The sequence below is a fragment of the Thermobia domestica genome, chromosome 9, assembly GCF_964235325.1.
Source record: "Thermobia domestica chromosome 9, izTheDome1.hap1.1, whole genome shotgun sequence".
NCBI lineage: Eukaryota > Metazoa > Arthropoda > Insecta > Zygentoma > Lepismatidae > Thermobia > Thermobia domestica.
This window is the reverse complement of record NC_137462.1, coordinates 52882061-52902198: the sequence shown is the minus strand read 5'-3', so window position 1 is coordinate 52902198 and position 20138 is coordinate 52882061. Positions and strand designations below refer to the sequence as shown.

The following is a 20138-nucleotide window of genomic DNA, read 5'->3' as shown; positions in this document are numbered from 1 at the left end:
ACTTATAATTGTGATTCCTGAAAATCTTTTTTTCAATTCTAGCTTTCGGCGCTCCCTTACAGCCAGCCTTGTTCATGTGTGTGTGTGTGGGGGGGGGGGGGTATAAAAATAAAAAGCGGAGAAAATAAAAAGAAACGGGCTCTGGGGTAGAGCAGTGCGAAGAACACTTCTGTTGGGCACAGCATCGGATGATGAGACCCCTACACCAACTTTACTGACGATTAAATCCTCTTCTTTTCACCGTTTCACAGTTATTGAATGGCTATTAATGGGCGGCGGAAAGTCTACAAATGAACCTCTTCCAAAAAGCTGCCACTTTTACCTACATCATTCCAAGAATCGTGATAATGAACTGATACCATTATCAAATTCCGGCTCCATTATAGCCAGCAGAGTGCAGTTAAATGCGTTGTTCAGAGGGAGGATGGGGAGTGAACTTCAGCTATTTTTATCGTGAGCAACCTTCTATAGTTAAATATGTAATTTCCAACAGCACATTCACATTCCAGTGTAAAATTTTAAACTTTTTGGCGTCTTTTATTCGTAATGATGGTATTTACAGTGCTATTATAAAATCCGGATGAGGTATTTCCTTAGAAAAAAAAAAAACAACTGAATTTATAACCAGATTTAAAGATTTGATATAATTAATCCAGTACCTGTAAATCTATAAGGTTCACAAGATTCCCATCTAATTCTATTTACAAACCGCGTTTTTCTGTATCTTTTAGGCTAATGGAACAAGAATTTTCTTTATCGACTACATCATTAGAAATAATGGCATTAACATTTTTCGTACTGTTGATACTTATACCTAATGATAATGTCTGTATATTGATGGACTTTTTGATATCCTGATGTGTGTCCAGACTATCGTTAACCGGTATTGTGATGAACATTGGCTGTTTATAAATAGAATTAAGTGCCCTAAGCTTTTGTATATATAGTTATAATTCACAAAACTTTGACTAATAAGTGTGATTTTTTTTTTTTTTTTTCATTTAAGTGGAGTCTGAAATTACTACTTCGTATTGGTACAATTTTTAACATAATTTACATAATTTCCACTGCGTTGCTGGAACCAGGCATGTGAAGAACTTATTGCAAAACTTACTTCTTTATATACTATAATGTGTTTATGTTGTATAAGCAATTAAAAAGAGTGCTACATTTTATTTTCTTTCTTCTGTAAAATACACTAATTCAGTTTAACTTACTTGTAGAGTTTAATCACCAGTTACATGTTGCTAGTCTACTTTTGTTTAATAGTTGATGGGAGGGGTATATGCTTTATCGTATATGGTGACTTGTTCCAGACAGGATTTTGTACTAAGTAGTGATAGTATCCTGGTACCTCTGGGTCATATTACGCATAAAGGTGAATCTGTGTCAGTGACCTTTTCTAATTAAGACATTTTATTTATTTATTTATTTGTATTTTCGTCACGAAAAAACAAGTAGTTGCTCTACACTCGTTTTATTTATTTATTATTTGTGTTTGTTAGAGAACCCAAGCGAGGGCTATTGGGAGACGGTAGCTGAAAAACGAAGATTGGCGTTGGAAGAAGCGTTAAAAGAGAACGAGTTACTTCATAAGAGGGTTCAGCAGTTGGAAGAAGAGAATAGCATCTTGAAGGAAATGTTGGGAGAGACGGAACATCTAGTGGAATCTCTTATGGTACGTATTCTCATTCTGTAGATTGAGATGTATAAGATCGATGTGACATCTTGTGGAAAATACAGGCGGGTTACATACAATACCAGCAAGTTCCCTCACATGTTACTGTGGAAAACAGTTTGCGTTGCTCCTTTTGCGTCTTTCGTGCTAAATTCTTCTGACCTCGAAGAAACCACACGAAATTCGAATAACTCGTATGACCATTTTAATGAACCACCCCATTTTCTTCCTGTGTAAGTCAAGTAGCAAAAAGCACTGAAATATGCTGATTTTTCTAACTCTAAGGTATCCTGAGTTACGTTCATCTAGTGAACCACTACTTATCGCTTTCCATGTCTTTTCTTCCCTAAGGCAAATATCAAAAACCGCTGAAGCACTTTTTAAATTTATTTTAAGTGAAAAATCTGAACTAAACTTCGTCTCTAATCGTATGGATTTCGAAGTGCGGACATTTTCGTATAATAATTTCAATTCCATTTCACCTACTTCCACATTGAATGTACTAAAATCCTTTCTTAGTAGCGCCTTATGCAACATCCTATGTACTGTCCAAATTTCAGGCTTCTATAGGTTAAGTAGTTCGGTGTAGGCGTCGATCAGTCACCCAGTCAGAACGACTTTTATATAGAAAAATTAAACTTTGGTCCCAATGATAAGCGGCCAAAGTACAAAGTGTACACTACACCAAATAAATTGCTTACCTGACCTTTAATGTAACGCCTACTTAGGTAGAGAATGGAACATTCATAGCAAACGAAGTGAGAATTTCGCCGCGCACTGATCCGAATCGAACAAATTAATGCGCAAATTTGTATATTTTCTCTATAATAGTGATAGTAATAATAAATTTGATTATATTCGGTTCTGATTGCAGATTAAGATAAAATAAATTAATATAAAAATTACTATTGTATGAATCTTACAATAGTAAAGCTCGAAAATAATCAACAAAAAGCCCAGAATGGCTGGCAAAATTGCAAGATAAGAACCGAAAAATGACAGATAAAATGGCAAAGTAAAACAAAGAAGGGTTTTAGGGCAAAGAAATAGGGTTTCAAAATATTACAAAAAGAAGTCTATAATTCGTTTACTAATCGAATAAAAACATGGTTCAAACAAATCGAATGTTTCATTTTGCAGTTAATGATTACAATTTAAAATTTCTGGAAATCTGGAAATTGTCAACCTGTAAAGGACATCTAACGATCCATTCACCACTTTTTAGTAGTAACAAAATGATGAATGGGAAAACACTTTCGCACTTTATTCACACACGATACCGTTAGCAGTTTAGGAAACATTGAAAGCTAAGGTTGAAAAAAAAATCACGATTTTTAAAAGAAATCATTTTTGTATATTTTTTATTTAAATTACTTGTACTTGATGAAAAAAAAAAGAAAAAAAGAAATGCTGTTTTTTCTTAATAGGTAAACTGTGAGGTTTCAGGTTTCTTTATGAAGTGATGTTAGAATAAATCGAAATCATATATTTTATATATATATTATATGGTGTTTTCTGCATGGTGTTTCTCATGCGTGATAATTATTTAGAAGCAGCACAATATTGTTCACGCAATATCTAAGAGTAGGTGAAATCACTGTGATCTTGCAGATTCAGTTCACAATAATTGGATAACAGAAAGATAAAGTATATTAATCTTAATTTTTCTTTCAAAACATTTTAATCAGTAAACAACCAAAGTAAAATATGCAATGTAGAACATGTTGCAATTTTGCAAACTGCAAAAACTTTGCGTTGCGCTACACAACGAGCATATACCTATTTAAAGTGTTCTATTTATAAATAGAATACAATGTTTTATACTATTTTCATCATAACATTCTAATCATGAATATAATATCAGTATTTTTCGCTTTAAAATAGATAAATTACTTAAGGTAAACTTGGGTATCAACATGAATTATACATGAATATAAATATTTCATTTCAACTTACCTGCCCTTAGTATGACAGAGTAATAGCATAATATGTAGTAAGGTGTTTCAAATCAACAAAGCTTCTTTTTTTAATATTTTTTATTTTTTTTTCTTTCTATGTATTAACAATTAGCTGCAGTGTTCGTTCTTAAAACGTGAACGGGGTGCCTCAGTGGTAGAGCATTTACGTCTGATACATGCTAAGTGATAGACATCAGTTGGCACTTCCGGTTTTAATATTAATTTCCAGAGAGCAAAAAATACTAGCAAGCGTTATGTGTGATGTTCGTACTCTATTGCAACCACAAGTTATAAATGTACGACCTCAAGTTGAAGTATTGAATTCGCTGGTGTGGAAGTCTACCGTAGTTCCACACTATGAAACAAAACTCACTTGATATTATTATTATTATTATTATTATTATTATTATTATTATTATTATTATTATTATTATTATTATTATTATTATTTGATTTCTCATTTTAGCATTTCTATCGTATCTTTTTTCTTTCTCACCACAACCATAAGTTGGTGGGCAACATGGAAATTTTAAAAATTTTCTCTTGGGAGAGCTGTTTAACACTCTGATGAGGTCTCTTCTTCATAACTGTATCTAGATATTCTATCCTAGGTCTTTCTCTTCCTGGTTTTCCATCTGCCTTTCCCTCTATCAACACGGTGATCCAATCGGAGTGCCGAATAAGGTGGCCAAGCATACTGTTTCCTTTTTTTTCCTATTCTATGCATGATCTGTCGTCTTTCATTAGCTTCCTTTAGTATGTCTTCATTCCTTTCCCTTTCGGCCCATGATATGCGCAGCATTCTGCGCCAACACCAGATTTCAAATGCTTCCATCTTGAATATTTCAGCTTTTCTCAATGACCACGTCTCTGATCCGTAAAGCACTACGCTCCATACTAGAGTCTTAATGTATCGTTTTCGAACGTCCAATGACATTTCTTGATGTTAGCAGTCTTCTTTTCCTATTGAATGCTTGTTTAGCCTGTGGTATTCTGGAACTTATGTCTTTTTTACTTCTTTCATCCGAGGATATTTGATTTCCTAGATAGGGATTTTCTCTCCCTCTAGCCATACGTTTGTCCCTTTCTGTCTTGCTCTTGTGCACTTCATCACTTTCATTTTACACAGCAAAAAATTACTTCCACTTTGGCGTGTTACTTGTGTGTCAATTCAACACCAAGCGCATCGCCTTCAGAGCATATTTGGAATACCGCGTTACTTGCTGTGAGTATTTGCATTGTTTTTTATTGGTTGGTATGAGCAAAGCTTTGCGAAATACATTTTGCATTTGTGGCAAGTAACAAAAAACATTCTATGTTTTCTGTAATCGGTCACAATAATATTGTTGTAAACCTGTGAATCATCTGACAACAGTTACACAAATAGCAGTGCTTCCATCTACTTTCCTTATCTGTTATTATTGTGTCTTAGCAAGTATTAACAGAAGATGGTAGGACCGTTGCCTTTGTAACTATTGTCAGACGATTCACAGGTTTACAACAATATTATTGTGACTGCTTACAGAAAACATAGAACATTATTCGTTACTTGGCACAAGTACCAAATATATACTTCGCAAAGCTTGGCTCATATTAAACGATAAATACCAATGCAAATTCTCTCAGGTAGTAATGAGTTATTTCTGATATGCCCGGAAGGCGATGTGTTTGGCGCTGAATTAACACACAAGTAACACGCTAAAGTTGTAGTCATTTTGTGTTGTTTCAACACCTCATTTTTTACAGTGTACATGTTCTTTTCAGGTGGTCGTTCAAGTTTGAAAGTGCTTCCTGCAAGTCCTCTTCGTTCTCAGCTATCAGTGTTATGTCATCAGCAAACCTTATTGTACTGAAAACCTGGCCATTTAGTTTGACGCCATTCTCATTTTTATCAAAGAATTCTTTCATAGCCTCTTCTATATAAACGTTAAACAGGAGAGGTGAAAGTCCACATCCTTGCCTTACTCCTTTACTTATTCTTGCTTCTTTCTGATCTGTTCCTATAACAGCTGTGTCTGGTTCCTGTAAAGTTGGTATATTATTCTTCTGTCTGTAATCCACCTTCAGATTCTTCAACACTCTGAGCATGATATTCCGATTTACGTTGTCAAAAGCTTTCTCTATATCTACAAATGCTATCACAATTGTTTTGTTTATTCTGATGTGCTATTTCATGATCCGTAGACTCAGTATTGCTTCTCTTGTTCCCCATTTCCTCCTGAATCGAAATTTGTCCTCCGATAGCCGTTCTTCGATTTTTCCTTCCATTCGTTGTGCGATAATTTTGCACAGTATTTTTGATGCATGGGAGAGCAAACTTAACGTTCTGTGTTCTTCACATTTCCATGCGCCTTTTCTCTTCGGGATAGGAATCAATATGCTTTTCTCGAAGTCTCTTGTTGTTTCGTCCGAGATGTACATTTCATTAATAAGATTAAATAGTTTCTTTGTTGCTATTCCGAGATTCTTAATCACTTCCGTTGGTATATGGTCTATTCCTGGGGCATTACTATGTTAAATTCACTTTAAGCACTGTCAAATTCACACTGTAAAATTGATGGTCCTAATTCATTTTCATCGACGTCTTCTTCCTTCTCTATCTCTTCTTCGTTCACTGTCTCTTTTGTAGAGTTCTTCAATGTATTCCTCCCATCTTCTTGTCTGCTCCTCTTCTATTAGCGCTGTCCCGTCCTTGTCTGTGTTAATGTCTGTGCGTTTCTTTTGCTCACCGAACTGTTTTCTAACTTTTCTATATGCTGTTTCCGTGTTGCCTTTGACGATATTTTTCTCAATTTTTAAATTAATTTAAATTAAATAAATATTTTCCTCAATTTCGTATCGTATCTAAATACTTTTTAAAATTTTCATGTTACACGAAACTTGTTTTTGAATTAGATGCTTTAAGGAAACGTAATAAAAAACGAGTGATACACAGTCAACTGTGTTTTCTCTTTAGTATTTCTTTCTTTCCTTATACTTTGACGACGAGCTGTTCTTCGCTTGAAAGCTAAGTTTTTATTTAGTGAATGTGGTGTGTGTTCTAAACAGTGGTTCTCAACATGGGTGTTAACGCCTTCCAGGTGGCGTTCTCGTTTCCAAAGCGGCGCGGAGAGATGATTGGGGGTGAGGACAAAAAGGGACGGTTCTGGGGAGATAGACTATTTAGGGGCTTTTGAAAGAAGATAAAAGATTGCTAATCATCTAAGCCAAGTGATAGAAACAAAATTTCCCTTTTCATGGACTTACGTTCAGTCGCATTCGCCCAGAGGAGTGCTAGGCCTTAAAAGGTTGAGAACCACTGTTCTAAACATTCATACCAATTAATTTTACTTTGATTTTTGTGTGCCAACAGTGGATTTTTTCAGTTCTACCTAATGTTCAGTTGAAGGGTAAGGGAAAAAAAGAAGGTATGTCACAAAACTGCATTTTCGAGTAAACGGCGTTTTAATATTAAAAACCGCGTAAAAAGAATAGGGTTAGTTACATCTTTTGCCCCTTTTTACATGGACAGTTTTACATCTACGCATGCATGGTATATACAGTCAAATAGAACCAAGAGTCACCAACAGATAGGACAAAGCACCCGGAAAAGCTTATACATGGACATTCCTTGTTTTTCCCCTTACCCGTCAGTTATTCTAACTATATGTAGTCTTTCAGTTGTATAGAGTGTAAATGTGGTGGAAAACATGAGGGTACAAATCATCACTTTTCTACATCAAATTGAACAAGCAGGAGATGTAGGTTCGACTTAATCGTCGCAACTCGACTTTATTTGACTTAGTTCCAGTTAGTTTTGCAAACGTACTGCATAGAAATAAAGGTATAGGTATTCTGCCATTATTGGTATGTCATTGGCACCAGGTGAGAAGCTTCCATGCACTACGGTCTTGAGCTAATCTCTTCGTCTTCATGTACAATCTTTTATTTTGATAGCTTCCTTCACTGCTTTCATCTCTTTGCTCTCTTAAGAGATGAGTACTGTACTCTCTAACACATTCCTAATGATACAGTGCTTTCTCAGCCAATGTGCCAACCAGTTCTCTTTCAATTACGCCTAAAATCGTTTCTTTCTCTCACACCATTTCTAACACCCTCTCATTCGTTTTCCGCTCGACTTAGCTAATTCTCTTATTTTTTTCCACATAAACATTTTGAAAACTACCAGTATTTATGATCGCTTTTGCGTAATGTCCATGTTTCTGCCTCAAATAGTACAACACTCCACACGAGGCATTTTATAAATCTTTCCCTCAACTCTTCATTCAAGGACCCACAAAATACACTTCCGTTCTTCCTAAATGCTTCTCTCACCATTCCTATCCTTGCTTTTATTTCACGTTTCCACTTCATATGGTCCTCAATAATACAACTCAGATATCAAAACTAATCACCTGTTCTATTTTCTTCTCTCCTACTTCTATATTTTACATCGACCACTTTCTTCCAATGACCGTGCTTTCTATCATTTTATTTTCATCCCAGCTTCTTCACACTGTTTCCTCAAGTTTTCTAACAACTTACTGATTTTCTTTTCAGATTCTGCAACAAGCGCTATATCATCTGCAAGCGGTATAAACCTAATAATTCTACTTCCTACTGACATACCGTCTTCATTATGTTGGCTCTTTTTGACTATCTCTTCTACATATTAAGTAACGTCAGCGAGAGACAATATCCCTGTTTAACTCCCTTCCAATTTCACTCTCCTCTGTCATTTCTTCCCCTTTTCTAACAGTTACTTGTTGGTTTTTATAAGTCTTCAATCTTTTCATTCCAACCCAACCTCCTTCAGAAATTTCAGCAAATATTTTCAGTTTTTTCATTCAAAAGTCTGTTCTAGATTAAAAAATACATCTTTTCTTTTTCTGTAAACCTTTCACCGATTACCGTTAACAGACCAATTACATCGCTTGTGCCCTTATCTCCCCTAAACCTGAACTGTTCCTCTTCAACTTTTATATAACCTTCCGTTCAGTATTGGAAGTATAATTTCTGCTGCATATGATGTGAGAGCATTAAGTCCTCATATCTCTCTTGATTTTATCTCTTAGTCAGTGGCATAGTTATCGTCACGAGGAAATCTTTTGACTACTCTCCTATTTTCATATATTTCATTGCAGACTAGAGGTGTTTTTTTTAAACCCTTGTCTCTGATATTCTTAAGAAGTTCTATTGGTGTACTATCTATCCCGGTTGCCTTTCCATTCCTAATTTCGGATATAGCTTTTTCAAACTCATTCCGAAGAATGTTAGTGTTTATCATCCTCGCGAACTTTTTTCTTCAACATCTAAGCCACGCGCTCTATTCCTGCTTTCATGTAAGTCCGTAACATTCTTTCCATCTTTCTAAGACTTCAGTACTCTCGCTGACTACCTTTCCACGGTTATTTTCAACTGTGAATCCTGAAGAGAATATCGGACCTAAAAGTGAGGGAGATGGGGTAAGGCGGAAACTTCGCACTGAGGATTGCATAATTTATACCGTTTATCTAACATTGTTAGGGTAATTAAATCTAAAAGGCTCAGGTGGGCAGGTCATGTAACCAGAATGAAAGTAAATAGGAACTCTTTAAAATTTTAACTTGGGATCCAGTCTGGAAAGGACCATTAGGAAGACCTAGAGGCAGACGGGAGGATAATATTAAGATAGATCTTGCAGAAATAGAAATACAAAGTAGAAACTGGATGCAGTTGGCTAACGATAGAAGTCAATGGAGAGTTTCTATGAATGAGGCATTGAATCTCTGGTTCCATAGGATGTAGAGTAAAACAGATTAAAAGCAGAAATTGTTTTAGTAGACTCTTTCAATCGAAAATAATAGAGTATGCAAGCAATTCACAATAAGGCCGAAGGTATTTTCTAGAGAAATCGGTATGCTTTTCTTCATGAAGTCTTAAGATTCATATACATTTCTACAGCGCAGTTTCACCGTATATTTTTGCACGAATAAATTTCGTTGATATGGAATTAGAACCGCCAGCGAAGGAAATGCCAACTTTGAATAAGTTTTATATCAATTCTACATTTGTTAGTAGCATTCATAGGCGTCTCTGGCGGAGGAGGGGGTCGCGTCCCCCCCAATATCTTGAAGTACAAAATATTAAATATTTCATTCTAATTTAATTTATTTACTAACGACAGAATAGCAAATAAATAAATAAATAATAATAATAATCATATTTATTGGGAATATATTATTCAGGCTGTGGAACGATTATATGAGAGTTCTTGATATACCTTAGGGGATCCGTGAAGGTAAGCAGAAAGGTAACAAATGGAATCGAAGATAATAAATAGGCTGGCCTAGGTAGCACCATTTTAATCACTTTCTTCGATGTCCCCCCCCCCCAATTTTATATGCCAGAGACGCCAGTGGTAGCATTTAAAGGAAAACAAATTCTCAAAAGATGAGTCACATACCAATCGATAGATCAGACTGACGTGAGTAATAAGCACAGAAGAATATGCGTCAGTGGAAAGGTTCGTAGTTTTCGAGAAAATTGAGAAAAACGAATTATTTTGTAAACGTATAAGAACCACACCACCTACTAACGTGAGACTGCTACTGACGTATACTGTATGTACCCTCATGAAGCTCTTCATTATGACATTAACAAGGCACCACCTAAAACTATGTCATTAATTCTTAAACTTCTATTTAGCGAAAATGCTTCAAATATGAGACATATCGTCCCTCTCGAGACAAAAGAGTGTATCTCATTTTCTTAACAAGTTTAAACCTTTTGTCATTATTTATTCTATCGTCTTGTTTTACAATTTAGTTTGATCATCTTTATTTCAGGTATATGAGATCAAATTAAATTTTAACAGAACACGATAGAACAAATGATAATAAAATGTTTAAACTTGTCTCCTGGAAAAGTTGAAAAAAAATGAGATACGCCCTTTTGTCTCGAGATTGACGATATGAATCGACCGATCAGAACGAACTGAACAAAATTACATGCTTAAGGGTAAGTTCTGATAATTTCCGAGAAAATCCACTAAAACAAAATTTTATAGTGATAAACGGTATGTACTCTTCGTTACCAGTAATAATCGATAGTTCTGCTTAACTAATTGATTTATATGAGTTTTTTTTTTTTTCACAGAATGAATATGATTCTTTGTCATTGTAATGTGATTGTTGATGTGCTCTCTGTAATGATGTAATTGGCACAGACACAATTTTTTGTTTGCTTTAATTTGTAGTGTTTTGTTTCAATTCGCCTAGAGCTTTCATTATTCAGTTTCGAGTGTTTTCTTCAGACAGTCTTGAAAAAACTTCCTTTTCTAGAGGACTTTTTAAAGTGGGAATTTGAGTAGACCTAACAGTCTGATTTTTTTTTAAGATAGAATAATTTGAACGGGTAATTTTTGAGAGAATAACATTTTTTTCTTTTTTTTTTTTTTTAACCGAAAACTATTAAAATGGATCCATACGTTTCAAAGATACTGAAAAGAAACGTTGTATAAGATGGGTATTTTTTTCATTTTTCGCTAGTGATTTTATTCCTTCAAAATGTTGAATTTTCGATCATCGTCCTTATCGTGCGTCATACTTTTAAAGAAAATAGTTAAAAGCAAGAAGTATTTGTTAGCATAACTTTTTATTATTATTATTACCACTTGTTTTCCTAAGCTTTCGGCTGGCTTCACATTATGACTTAAAATCGTTGTTAGTCAAAAGTTGTAATTGTTTGTCTTGAACTTAACAACAACTTCAAACAACTTCACGTTCAACATCATCACTTTCCATTTTCAAATAGTTAAAGTGAAACAATACAGTTTAAGTTGCAACTAAATTGTCACAATATATTACTTTGCAAGGACACAAATAATGCTCAAATCTAAATACACTTTACGCCCTTGATCTGCTTTGAAATAACAGTTAAGTTGAAACAATGCAGTTTTTAAATACAAAGTGCCTGCACGCTAGTACTATCTATTGACGTCAGGGAGATTGGCAGTGCACGTAGCGGAGCAACGAGTGTGAACTATTAGGTAGCATTAATCACAGAATGAGATATTTTCCCCTTATAGTAGGGATTATTGATATCATCATCATCATCTACTACTACTACTACTACTACAATTATTATTATTATTATTATTATTATTATTATTATTATTATTATTATTATTATTATTATTATTATTATTATTATTGAAGTTACAGGAATTAATTATTAACAAGAGACGCATGACTCCATGAAATCACTTATTTTGCAGAGAGCGAATTACACTGTTTAGTTTCCTAAGTCGTCATTTCATGATTCCTCAATACTGCAGCAAATTCAGATTTACGGGTCATTATCAGAAAGTGTAAATGCTTTGGGCTTTGCTGTTGCTACTGAAGATATATTCCTTGTGTAGTACAATGAAGATATAGTAATGGTTAACTATGCATGAATGCTTTCAAATTCTGTTCAATTGCTGAAATATGTTTTCCTTTTTGTCTTTGAAGGAAATGGTTGGCAACCAAGATGCCGAGGAATCCGTTGAAACAGATGAAGCTCTGAAGGTGCTAGCAGAATCATCGTTAACAGTCTGAAAACTTACCATTATTGTGATAATGTGAATATATAATTTTGTATTGTGGCTATACGATTGTTATATGCTTGTATAATTTAGAAGAGACAAAGGGAACGCCTCCAGCAGAGATAAAATGGATTTTTTATAGTTTTATTTACGCTTTGTGATAAACTTTGCGGTCTGTAACTTCAAGGTTTGTGAAATAAAGGCAGTTTGACTCAGAATTTTCTGAACATTTTCTGTAGTGTCATGGAACATCCCAATTTTAATGTAAATGTAAAATAATGCGTGCAGTTAACACTTTTAGGTACATTATTACTATTATTTTATAAATGTGGTAGCTTTTGTTAAGCTGGAGATCTTCGAAAACATTCCTTATTTATGTAGTAATTGTATTGTTTGCTTATTTACTATTTTTAATGCTTATTCATTTATTTATAATTTTAAATTGTTTCTTGATGTGTAGAATTAATATCGTGAAATGCTTATTGCATACTTGCTCTGCAATCTTCATTGAGGAGAAAAATGCAGAGGAATTGTTTAACGTAAAATATGAGTTGTAAAACGTGGAAAAAATCAGAATTATTATTTTTCCAGTATCAATAATAAAAACTAATAATAAATGTGAAGAGCATTTTACTTACCCATAAATAACTTAACCAAACTCAATACTCTGTTGTACAAGGATGAGTCATAAGTCTTTCAATATTCTGGTGCACAATTATCTGTATTTATTACAGTAAAATGAAAACAGGTTGACGTTCAAAGTGCAGCTTCTTGTGTAGGAAGAGTGCAGCCATCTTCCTGTCATTTCGTCAATACTACGAGGCGCATGTCAAAGAAACGGGCCGATATTTTTTTAAAAAACAAGAAGATATAGAAAGAAGTATTTTACTGTGATTGATATACAAGTGTAATATATATATATATCTTGACTATTTTTAGACGTAGTCACTTTGAACCTCTAGATATTTCTGGTAGCGTGACACAAGCTTCCGTATATCCTTTATGTAAAAATCTGCCGCGTGAGAGTGCAACCAGGCCAAAACTGATGTCTTGAGAACTTCACTGATAGTGAAGCGCTTTAATGCAAACCACTTTCAAATGAAGAAAAAGAAAGAAATCACTGGGAGCAAGGTCGGGGCGGTAAGAGGGTGATTGAATAGTTCCAATCGAAATCTCTGAATTGTCTCAACACTACGAGCAGCTGTGTTGGCGGGCTGTGTCATGATCAGGGAAATTCCAGACCATATTATTCCTCTTTGCCAATTTTGGATGACACTTCAGAGATTATTCAGTGTTGGGCAATGCACATCTGCTTTAATAGTTCGTTCCAAGAATTCCTCAAGAGTACCCTATTTAAGTCCCAAAACATGGAAGCCATAGTTGTGTGAACTGATGGTATTTATTTGAATTTCTTTTGCTTTAGGAATACCAGAGTGCCGCTATTGCATTGACTGCTGTTTCAACTCCCCAGCGGTGTACGATATCGTTATATTCCCTGTCACAATGTGAGAGGAGAGGCCATCCTCATCCTTCCCCTAACGGGCCAAAAAACCACGTACAGCTGTCATTCTTTGTTCTTTGTGAACACTTGTGAGCATTTTTGGCACCCACTTCGCACAAAATTTTTGTTATGAGAACTCTTTGGCAAGTTCAGTTACTGTTGTCTGGCGATTGGATCGCCTCGTACGTCTTGTCCTTAGAGGCAGAGAAGTTAGTCACTGCCATTTCCGCCTCCTGCTGGTTGGTGAAGCATGTCTTTTGCGAAAATATGTCATAAACAAGCAGGTAGTAATCCGAAGGAACAAGGTAAAGACTATATGCTGAGTGTAGCACCAGTTCAATGCAATCAAGATGCTGATTTTTTTGTTGAGTGTTTCGAGCCGAGTATGATTTTGCTTTATCCTATTGCAGCAGAGCGCGCTTTCGGTTAACCAGAATTTCGGTAGTACAAAATACATAAGCCAACAGTTCAGAATAAAAATCCACATTAATGGTACGTCCGTTAGAAACGAACTCGAAGTGTATTACACTCTCGTAGTTTCACCATACACAGAACAAGACTTCATGATCGATTAGGAATTAGAATTCTGGGCTTTCGGCATCTATGCAGTATGAATAATGAAGTGCCTTGATCACACTGCCCAGGAAATTTGAAAGGAAAAGGAATGGGGAATAAAGGAAGCGGCCTGGGACCATTGTTAGGTACTATTCTGGTATTTGCCTGGTGTGAATGAAGAAAACCTCACTCAGGATGGCTGGCCTGAAGCAGCTTTTACACTTTTTCGACGGAGTGTCCCCACTGGGAATCGAAGCTAGGGACGCTCGCACCAAAGGTGGAATGTTAGCGACTACGCTACGCGACACCTTGACTTTTATAATTAAAATGGTCGTTTGGATGTTAGTCCTTGCTCAACCATGTTTTTACACATTTGGATTTTGAAAAAAATACTAACTTTTCGTCGTATGTGACAATTCGTTTCAGGAAACGCACATCACATAGATTTTACAGCAGTTGTCGGTACACATCCTCCTCTGGACCTTAGCTGGGGTTAACTCATGTGCAGGGTTCTTACAAATCTGGAAAACTGGGAAAATGAAGGGAAAATGGTGCTTAACCTGGAAATCAGGGAAAATTGGAGATTTTTCTCAGGAAATGAAACTATTATCCGTCTTACCTATTTGTTAAGATAAGCCAATAATTCAGTCATTATTTGTTGAAAGAAGCACTATAAGTAAATGAGTTTCGTTGAGTCTTAGGAGTTGTATTTATAGTATGTAAACTTGTTAAGTAAAGTAGTTACTACTTCGTGTATCGTTGTACACAACATTATTTCTAATATTAAGAATGTAATTTATGAAGATAGTTTCATTTGTTACACTTCACGTTATAAATGGTTTCATTTCTTTTTGTTGGGATCAAAAGATCCAATATATTTCAAGCAAAAATTTTCTTGAAGGTTTTATATCTGGAGAACTACCTATAGTGTAGCCAAACCAAAACTATCACTTAGCTCCGTATGATGTGCTTATTCCGTAAAAATATAAGAAAACTCGATTTAGAGTCCGTTCAAAAATTTTGTGGCCCCTGATCCAAAAAATCCAATATATTTCATTGAAAGATTTTCTTGTACATCTTATATCTCGAGAACTACATATAGTGTAGCCAACTCAAATTATCGCTTAACTCAGTATGATACGCTTATTCCGTTAAAAAAAAAAAAAAAAAAAAAAGGAAAGAAAGAAAGAAAGAAAACACGACTTAGGACCCGTTCAAAAATTTTGTAGCTCCTGATCCAAAAACTAATTATCGGCCAAGATCGCAATCTTTTGATCCATTTTTTTTTCGGTCATTCCTAAAATTCTTGTTACCTTTTAATGTGTTGTACCTAGGTATAACATAATAAATTTGTTTTATTGTGATAATTAGGATCTATTACAATAAGTTAAAAAAAATCGGTACTAGATAATAGATAATAGAGGCAGCTGTAATGTTCGTTCCCCATTTTCATTATGTTAAACTTTCAAATATTTTTGCGTTTGAGGGGGAAAAAAATTCACAATTTGTATTCTCATTGAAAAGTTTTCATTGTTTTATTTTCTCATTTATTGAATTCGAAGAAATATTGAATTCCATTAAAGTACTGTTTTTTCGTCTGTTGACTAAATGTTTAGGAGAGCGTCTTATTTTCTTCGAAATTAATAAAAGCAATTGGTTGACATTTTTTTAAAGAATTCTGAAGTTACAGCTGCTCATTGGGGAGAAGGATGGCCAATTTCTTTCTTACTTTTTTTCTTTTTTTTAATAATTTTAAAGAAATTTTACGTTAATGTGTAATAATATTTGAAGATGTCTTATAAAGTTTCTTTATTAGCTTAAAATAGCAATTCTTTGGTTAGCATACACTGGTTTGCTTGTCTACTATTATTAGCCTTTTGTATGGCTCTGTCTACTGTATAGTGTTGCAAATGGAAACTTGCTGATCTTTTGTAGCATACAGGTTGAGAATCACTGGCCCAAGTCTTTATGTAGCTTTCACAGGCATTCATCGACAGTACACCACTATCTTATTAAATGTCGCGGGTCAGGGAAAATAGTTGGTTTTGCACCTGGAAATCAGGGAAAAGTCAGAGAAAATGATAAAAGAAATTTTGTAAGAACCCTGCATTTGGCACAGTGATGCAGCTCCTGATGGTTTTCTCAAGTTCGTGAAAGTAACACACTATGAACTGGGACATATGAGTTGGTCACAATCGTAGAGTGCTGGTGGATATACCATGGATTTTTTTTTTCCATGGTATATCGTGTGACCAAAAATCTGTTACCTTGGTTGGCCGAACTGTGGCTGATCGACATTTTTTAAAACCTGCACAAAATTTCTGGAACGAACGAGCTGCTGTACTGTAGCTCAACTCACCTACTCCTTTCGCATGACAAGTGTTTTGTGTAGTTGTTGCAGCGTTATGCCCAAGTTCGAATTTACAAAATAACAGTTCATGTATCAGATGTTGTTGAGTTCTCATTATCACTGGTGCTAAAAACTGACTGAAAATAGTAACGTGGGGGGCGGCTTCCTAGTTCACTTGCCACACTACCTCTTGGGTTGGCCGATCACGACATATACACGCATCTGCTGTTTGGGTTGTGGAAAAAATCCAAGATCTAAGACCCTTGTATTATGTATGAGACACATTCATTCTTAGGACAATTCCCATGTCGGAACTACTTCGTGGATCGCAAACTAGTACAACATATTTGGTCTAGGAATTAATTCGTGCGGGTGGACAAGAGATGGCGCAACGAAGGGAGCGTCCCACAGTTCCGTGTATCCACACATGTGTTGCAAACCCCTGTCATCGCGTATCGTTCGTAGTATAGGGCAGTGGATTAAAGCGTCAACAACACCAGTTTGTAGTTAAGTGAACATGGCGCAATTTGTGCCTGATAAAGTGTTTTTGCGGGGTGTCCTGCTGCATTACTTTAACATGCAGAAAAGTGCGACTGAAAGTCATCGTATTTTGGTGGAAGTGTATGGTGACCATGCTCTAGCTGAGCGAACGTGTCAGAAGTGGTTTGCACGGTTTAGAAGTGGTGATTTCGGCTTGGCAGACCAAGAGCGAGCTGGACAGCCAAAAAAATTTCAAGACGAAGAATTGACAGCATTGCTCGAGCAGGATTCGTGTCAAACGCAGGAACAACTTGCAGCAGCATTAGGCGTTGATCAAACAACAGTCTCCAAACGCTTGAAAACCATGGGAATGATTCAAAAGATGTCACATTGGGTTCCACATGAATTGAAAGACAGAGACGTTGAAAGACGAAAAACCATTTGCGAATTGCTACTTCAACGACAGAGCAGAAAGGGGTTTCTGCATCGAATTATTACGGGTGATGAGAAGTGGATCCATTACGAGAACCCTAAACGAAAAAAGGCCTGGGTGAAACCAGGTGAACCAGGTCCATCACAACCAAAACGAGATATTCACTGTGCAAAGGTTATGCTGTGCATATGGTGGGATATGAAAGGTGTGGTGTACTATGAGCTGCTGCAACCGGGTGAAACTATGAATGGAGAACGTTATCGACGACAATTAATGCGTTTGAAGCAAGCTCTGGCCAGAACACGACCAGAATGGGAGAACAGACATGATAAACTTATTGTTCAACATGATAACGCTCGCCCACATGTCGCAAAACCGGTCAAAACCTATTTAGAAAATGTCGGATGGGAAGTTTTACCCCACCCGCCGTATTCACCAGACGTTGCTCTTTCGGACTACTACTTGTTCGATTGCATGAACAACGATTTGATTGGACAGCGGTTTACTTCTTCAGAAGATATCGAAACATGGGTCTCTGACTGGATCGCTTCCAAGGATGAGGACTTCTTTCGCCACGGAATCCGTACATTGCCTGACAGATGGGCGAAAGTGGTGGCTAGCGATGGACAATATTTTTCTTAAGGTATTTATGTATTTTGTGTTTGTACTACAGCTTCAATGCGTGCGTACCAACCGCACGAAATAATTCCTAGACCAAATAGAATGAGTTAACAAAACGATGTTTTGTTCCATTCAGTTTTTGAATTTTATAATGATTATTGTTTTTTTCTCAGTTGTTACTTCCGCAAATGACCGAGACAGAATTATTCTGTAGTCTGAAAATCCTACATTGTTCCTGTAAAGGAGATTTTCTTTTTCTTTCTTCTTCTTCTTTTTTTTTGTAGTGTTCAAGATCGTAAAATCATTTTACGTAAGTTCTAAATTTTAACAGCATTTGAAAACTTGGTTTTTAAAAATCGTTGTTTGAGTACATTTAAAACACATATGAAACAGATTGACAAAATATTCCCAATTTTTTGTCCATTTTGAGTTAGTTAAGGGTTTATTTAACACTTGTATTTTTTTTTCAATCTCGACTAGTTTCTAAAATGTTCTCCAGATTCTAATTTCAGTACAGTTTGACGTTCCGCGTGTATTGTGATGTTTGTTATTATTTTACAGGTAATTTCTGTGCATTCCCTTTGCGTGCTTGCACCTTGCTAATAATTACATATTTTCTCGCAAATTCTCGTAAACATTTCGTTTTTCTTTACATCTATGGCGAGGAAATCTGTGTTTAACAAGATGTGATTGGAAAAAGAAATTCACCCGACATGGTCGAAGTGGCTCCGAGAAGTGTCAAGTGAAAATTTCGGCTTACTGTATTTTATGTAAACAAAAGTTTGCTTTGAGATGTGGGAGAAAAAGAGTTGTTTCTCACAAAAGTCGAAAAAAACATTGTTGATTAGCGGGCTCAGAAGTGTAGTAGTCTTAACTTGCGGTTAACTAAATATCTTCTGCCGAAAGGTGTCCTCAAAGTGATAGTAAAGACCGAAGTATGTGTCCTCAAAGTAGTGTTAAGACCGAAGTATGCGCACATTTCTTTGTAAAGACGAAGTTACATGTGCAGAAATTCTGTGGTGTTTACATTCAGTTACAGCAACTAGTGCAGTTATTTTATTCACATATATGTTTCCTGGCAATGAAACCGCTAGTAGTATGAAACTTCAGAAAGACAAAATAGCGTATACCATTGCTTTTGGATTAGATCCTTTCTTCCAGACCGAACTAGAACGAAGAACTGGTTATATATTATGATAAAAACTTAACGTCTCAGAAAAAGAACAGATTAACATACTAGATCGTTTTGGGGATACCGACCAAACTATCGTGGTTGATAGATACTTAAATTCTGTATTCCGAGGACATACGACAGTTGCAGATTTGCGTTATGCATTTGAAAAAGATATTAAAAATATCCAATCCGGAAACATAATTGAGATATCCATGGGCAGACCAGCATTTAATTGGAAATTCTTCAATAAGATAAAGAACTATAGCAAGTAGTAACCTGGAAGGTAAAAGATTACTTGAAATCGGTAGCTGTGGTCTTCATGCTATTCATGGTGCCTTCAAAATATCCTTCCCAAGTTGTGACTGGAACGTAGCTGTTTTCCTAAGAGCCATCTGTAACTTATTCAAAAACATTCCAGTGCGAAGGGCAGATTTTGTGGCAATTACTGAATCATCTGTGTTTTCTAAAAAAGTTCTACCCGATTCTTTGGGTATAAAACGTGAATATAGTAGACACAGTTCAGCAATTATTAGCAAACTTGAAAAAGTACGTCGATTGAGTTTCAGGTAGTAACGGAGAACCATCGTGTGATAGCTTTAAAATTGTTAAATTATGTTTGAAAGATTCTTTGCTAGGAGCTAAATTAGGTTTCTTCCAAACTGTTGCTGCAGATATTCAACCTTTTTTCTAGCCAAAGTTTAGTTAAATTCACACGGCACTTCGGCAATACTTCCTTTTTTATTATTATTATTATTATGGTGAAGTACTTAAACTGAAATCCCTTATGATGATATTTGTATTAAAAAAAAGAAAAAAAGTGATTGAAGCAGCAAGTTCTGAGAA

General features: G+C 35.5%; 1 protein-coding gene across 2 annotated transcripts in view; it reads left to right on the top strand.

The window, feature by feature from the left end:
* The window catches only part of geminin (geminin DNA replication inhibitor), a 35793-nt gene extending 23394 nt beyond the window's left edge, over positions 1 to 12399 (top strand). For both annotated transcript variants that reach the window (XM_081771056.1, XM_081771057.1), the window contains exons 4-5: positions 1506 to 1678; positions 12108 to 12399. In XM_081771056.1, the coding sequence (XP_081627182.1) occupies positions 1506 to 1678; positions 12108 to 12194 (260 nt within the window). In that variant the 3' untranslated portion in view covers positions 12195 to 12399. The remainder of the gene's footprint in view (positions 1 to 1505; positions 1679 to 12107) is intronic.
* The last annotated feature ends 7739 nt before the right edge of the window (positions 12400 to 20138 follow it).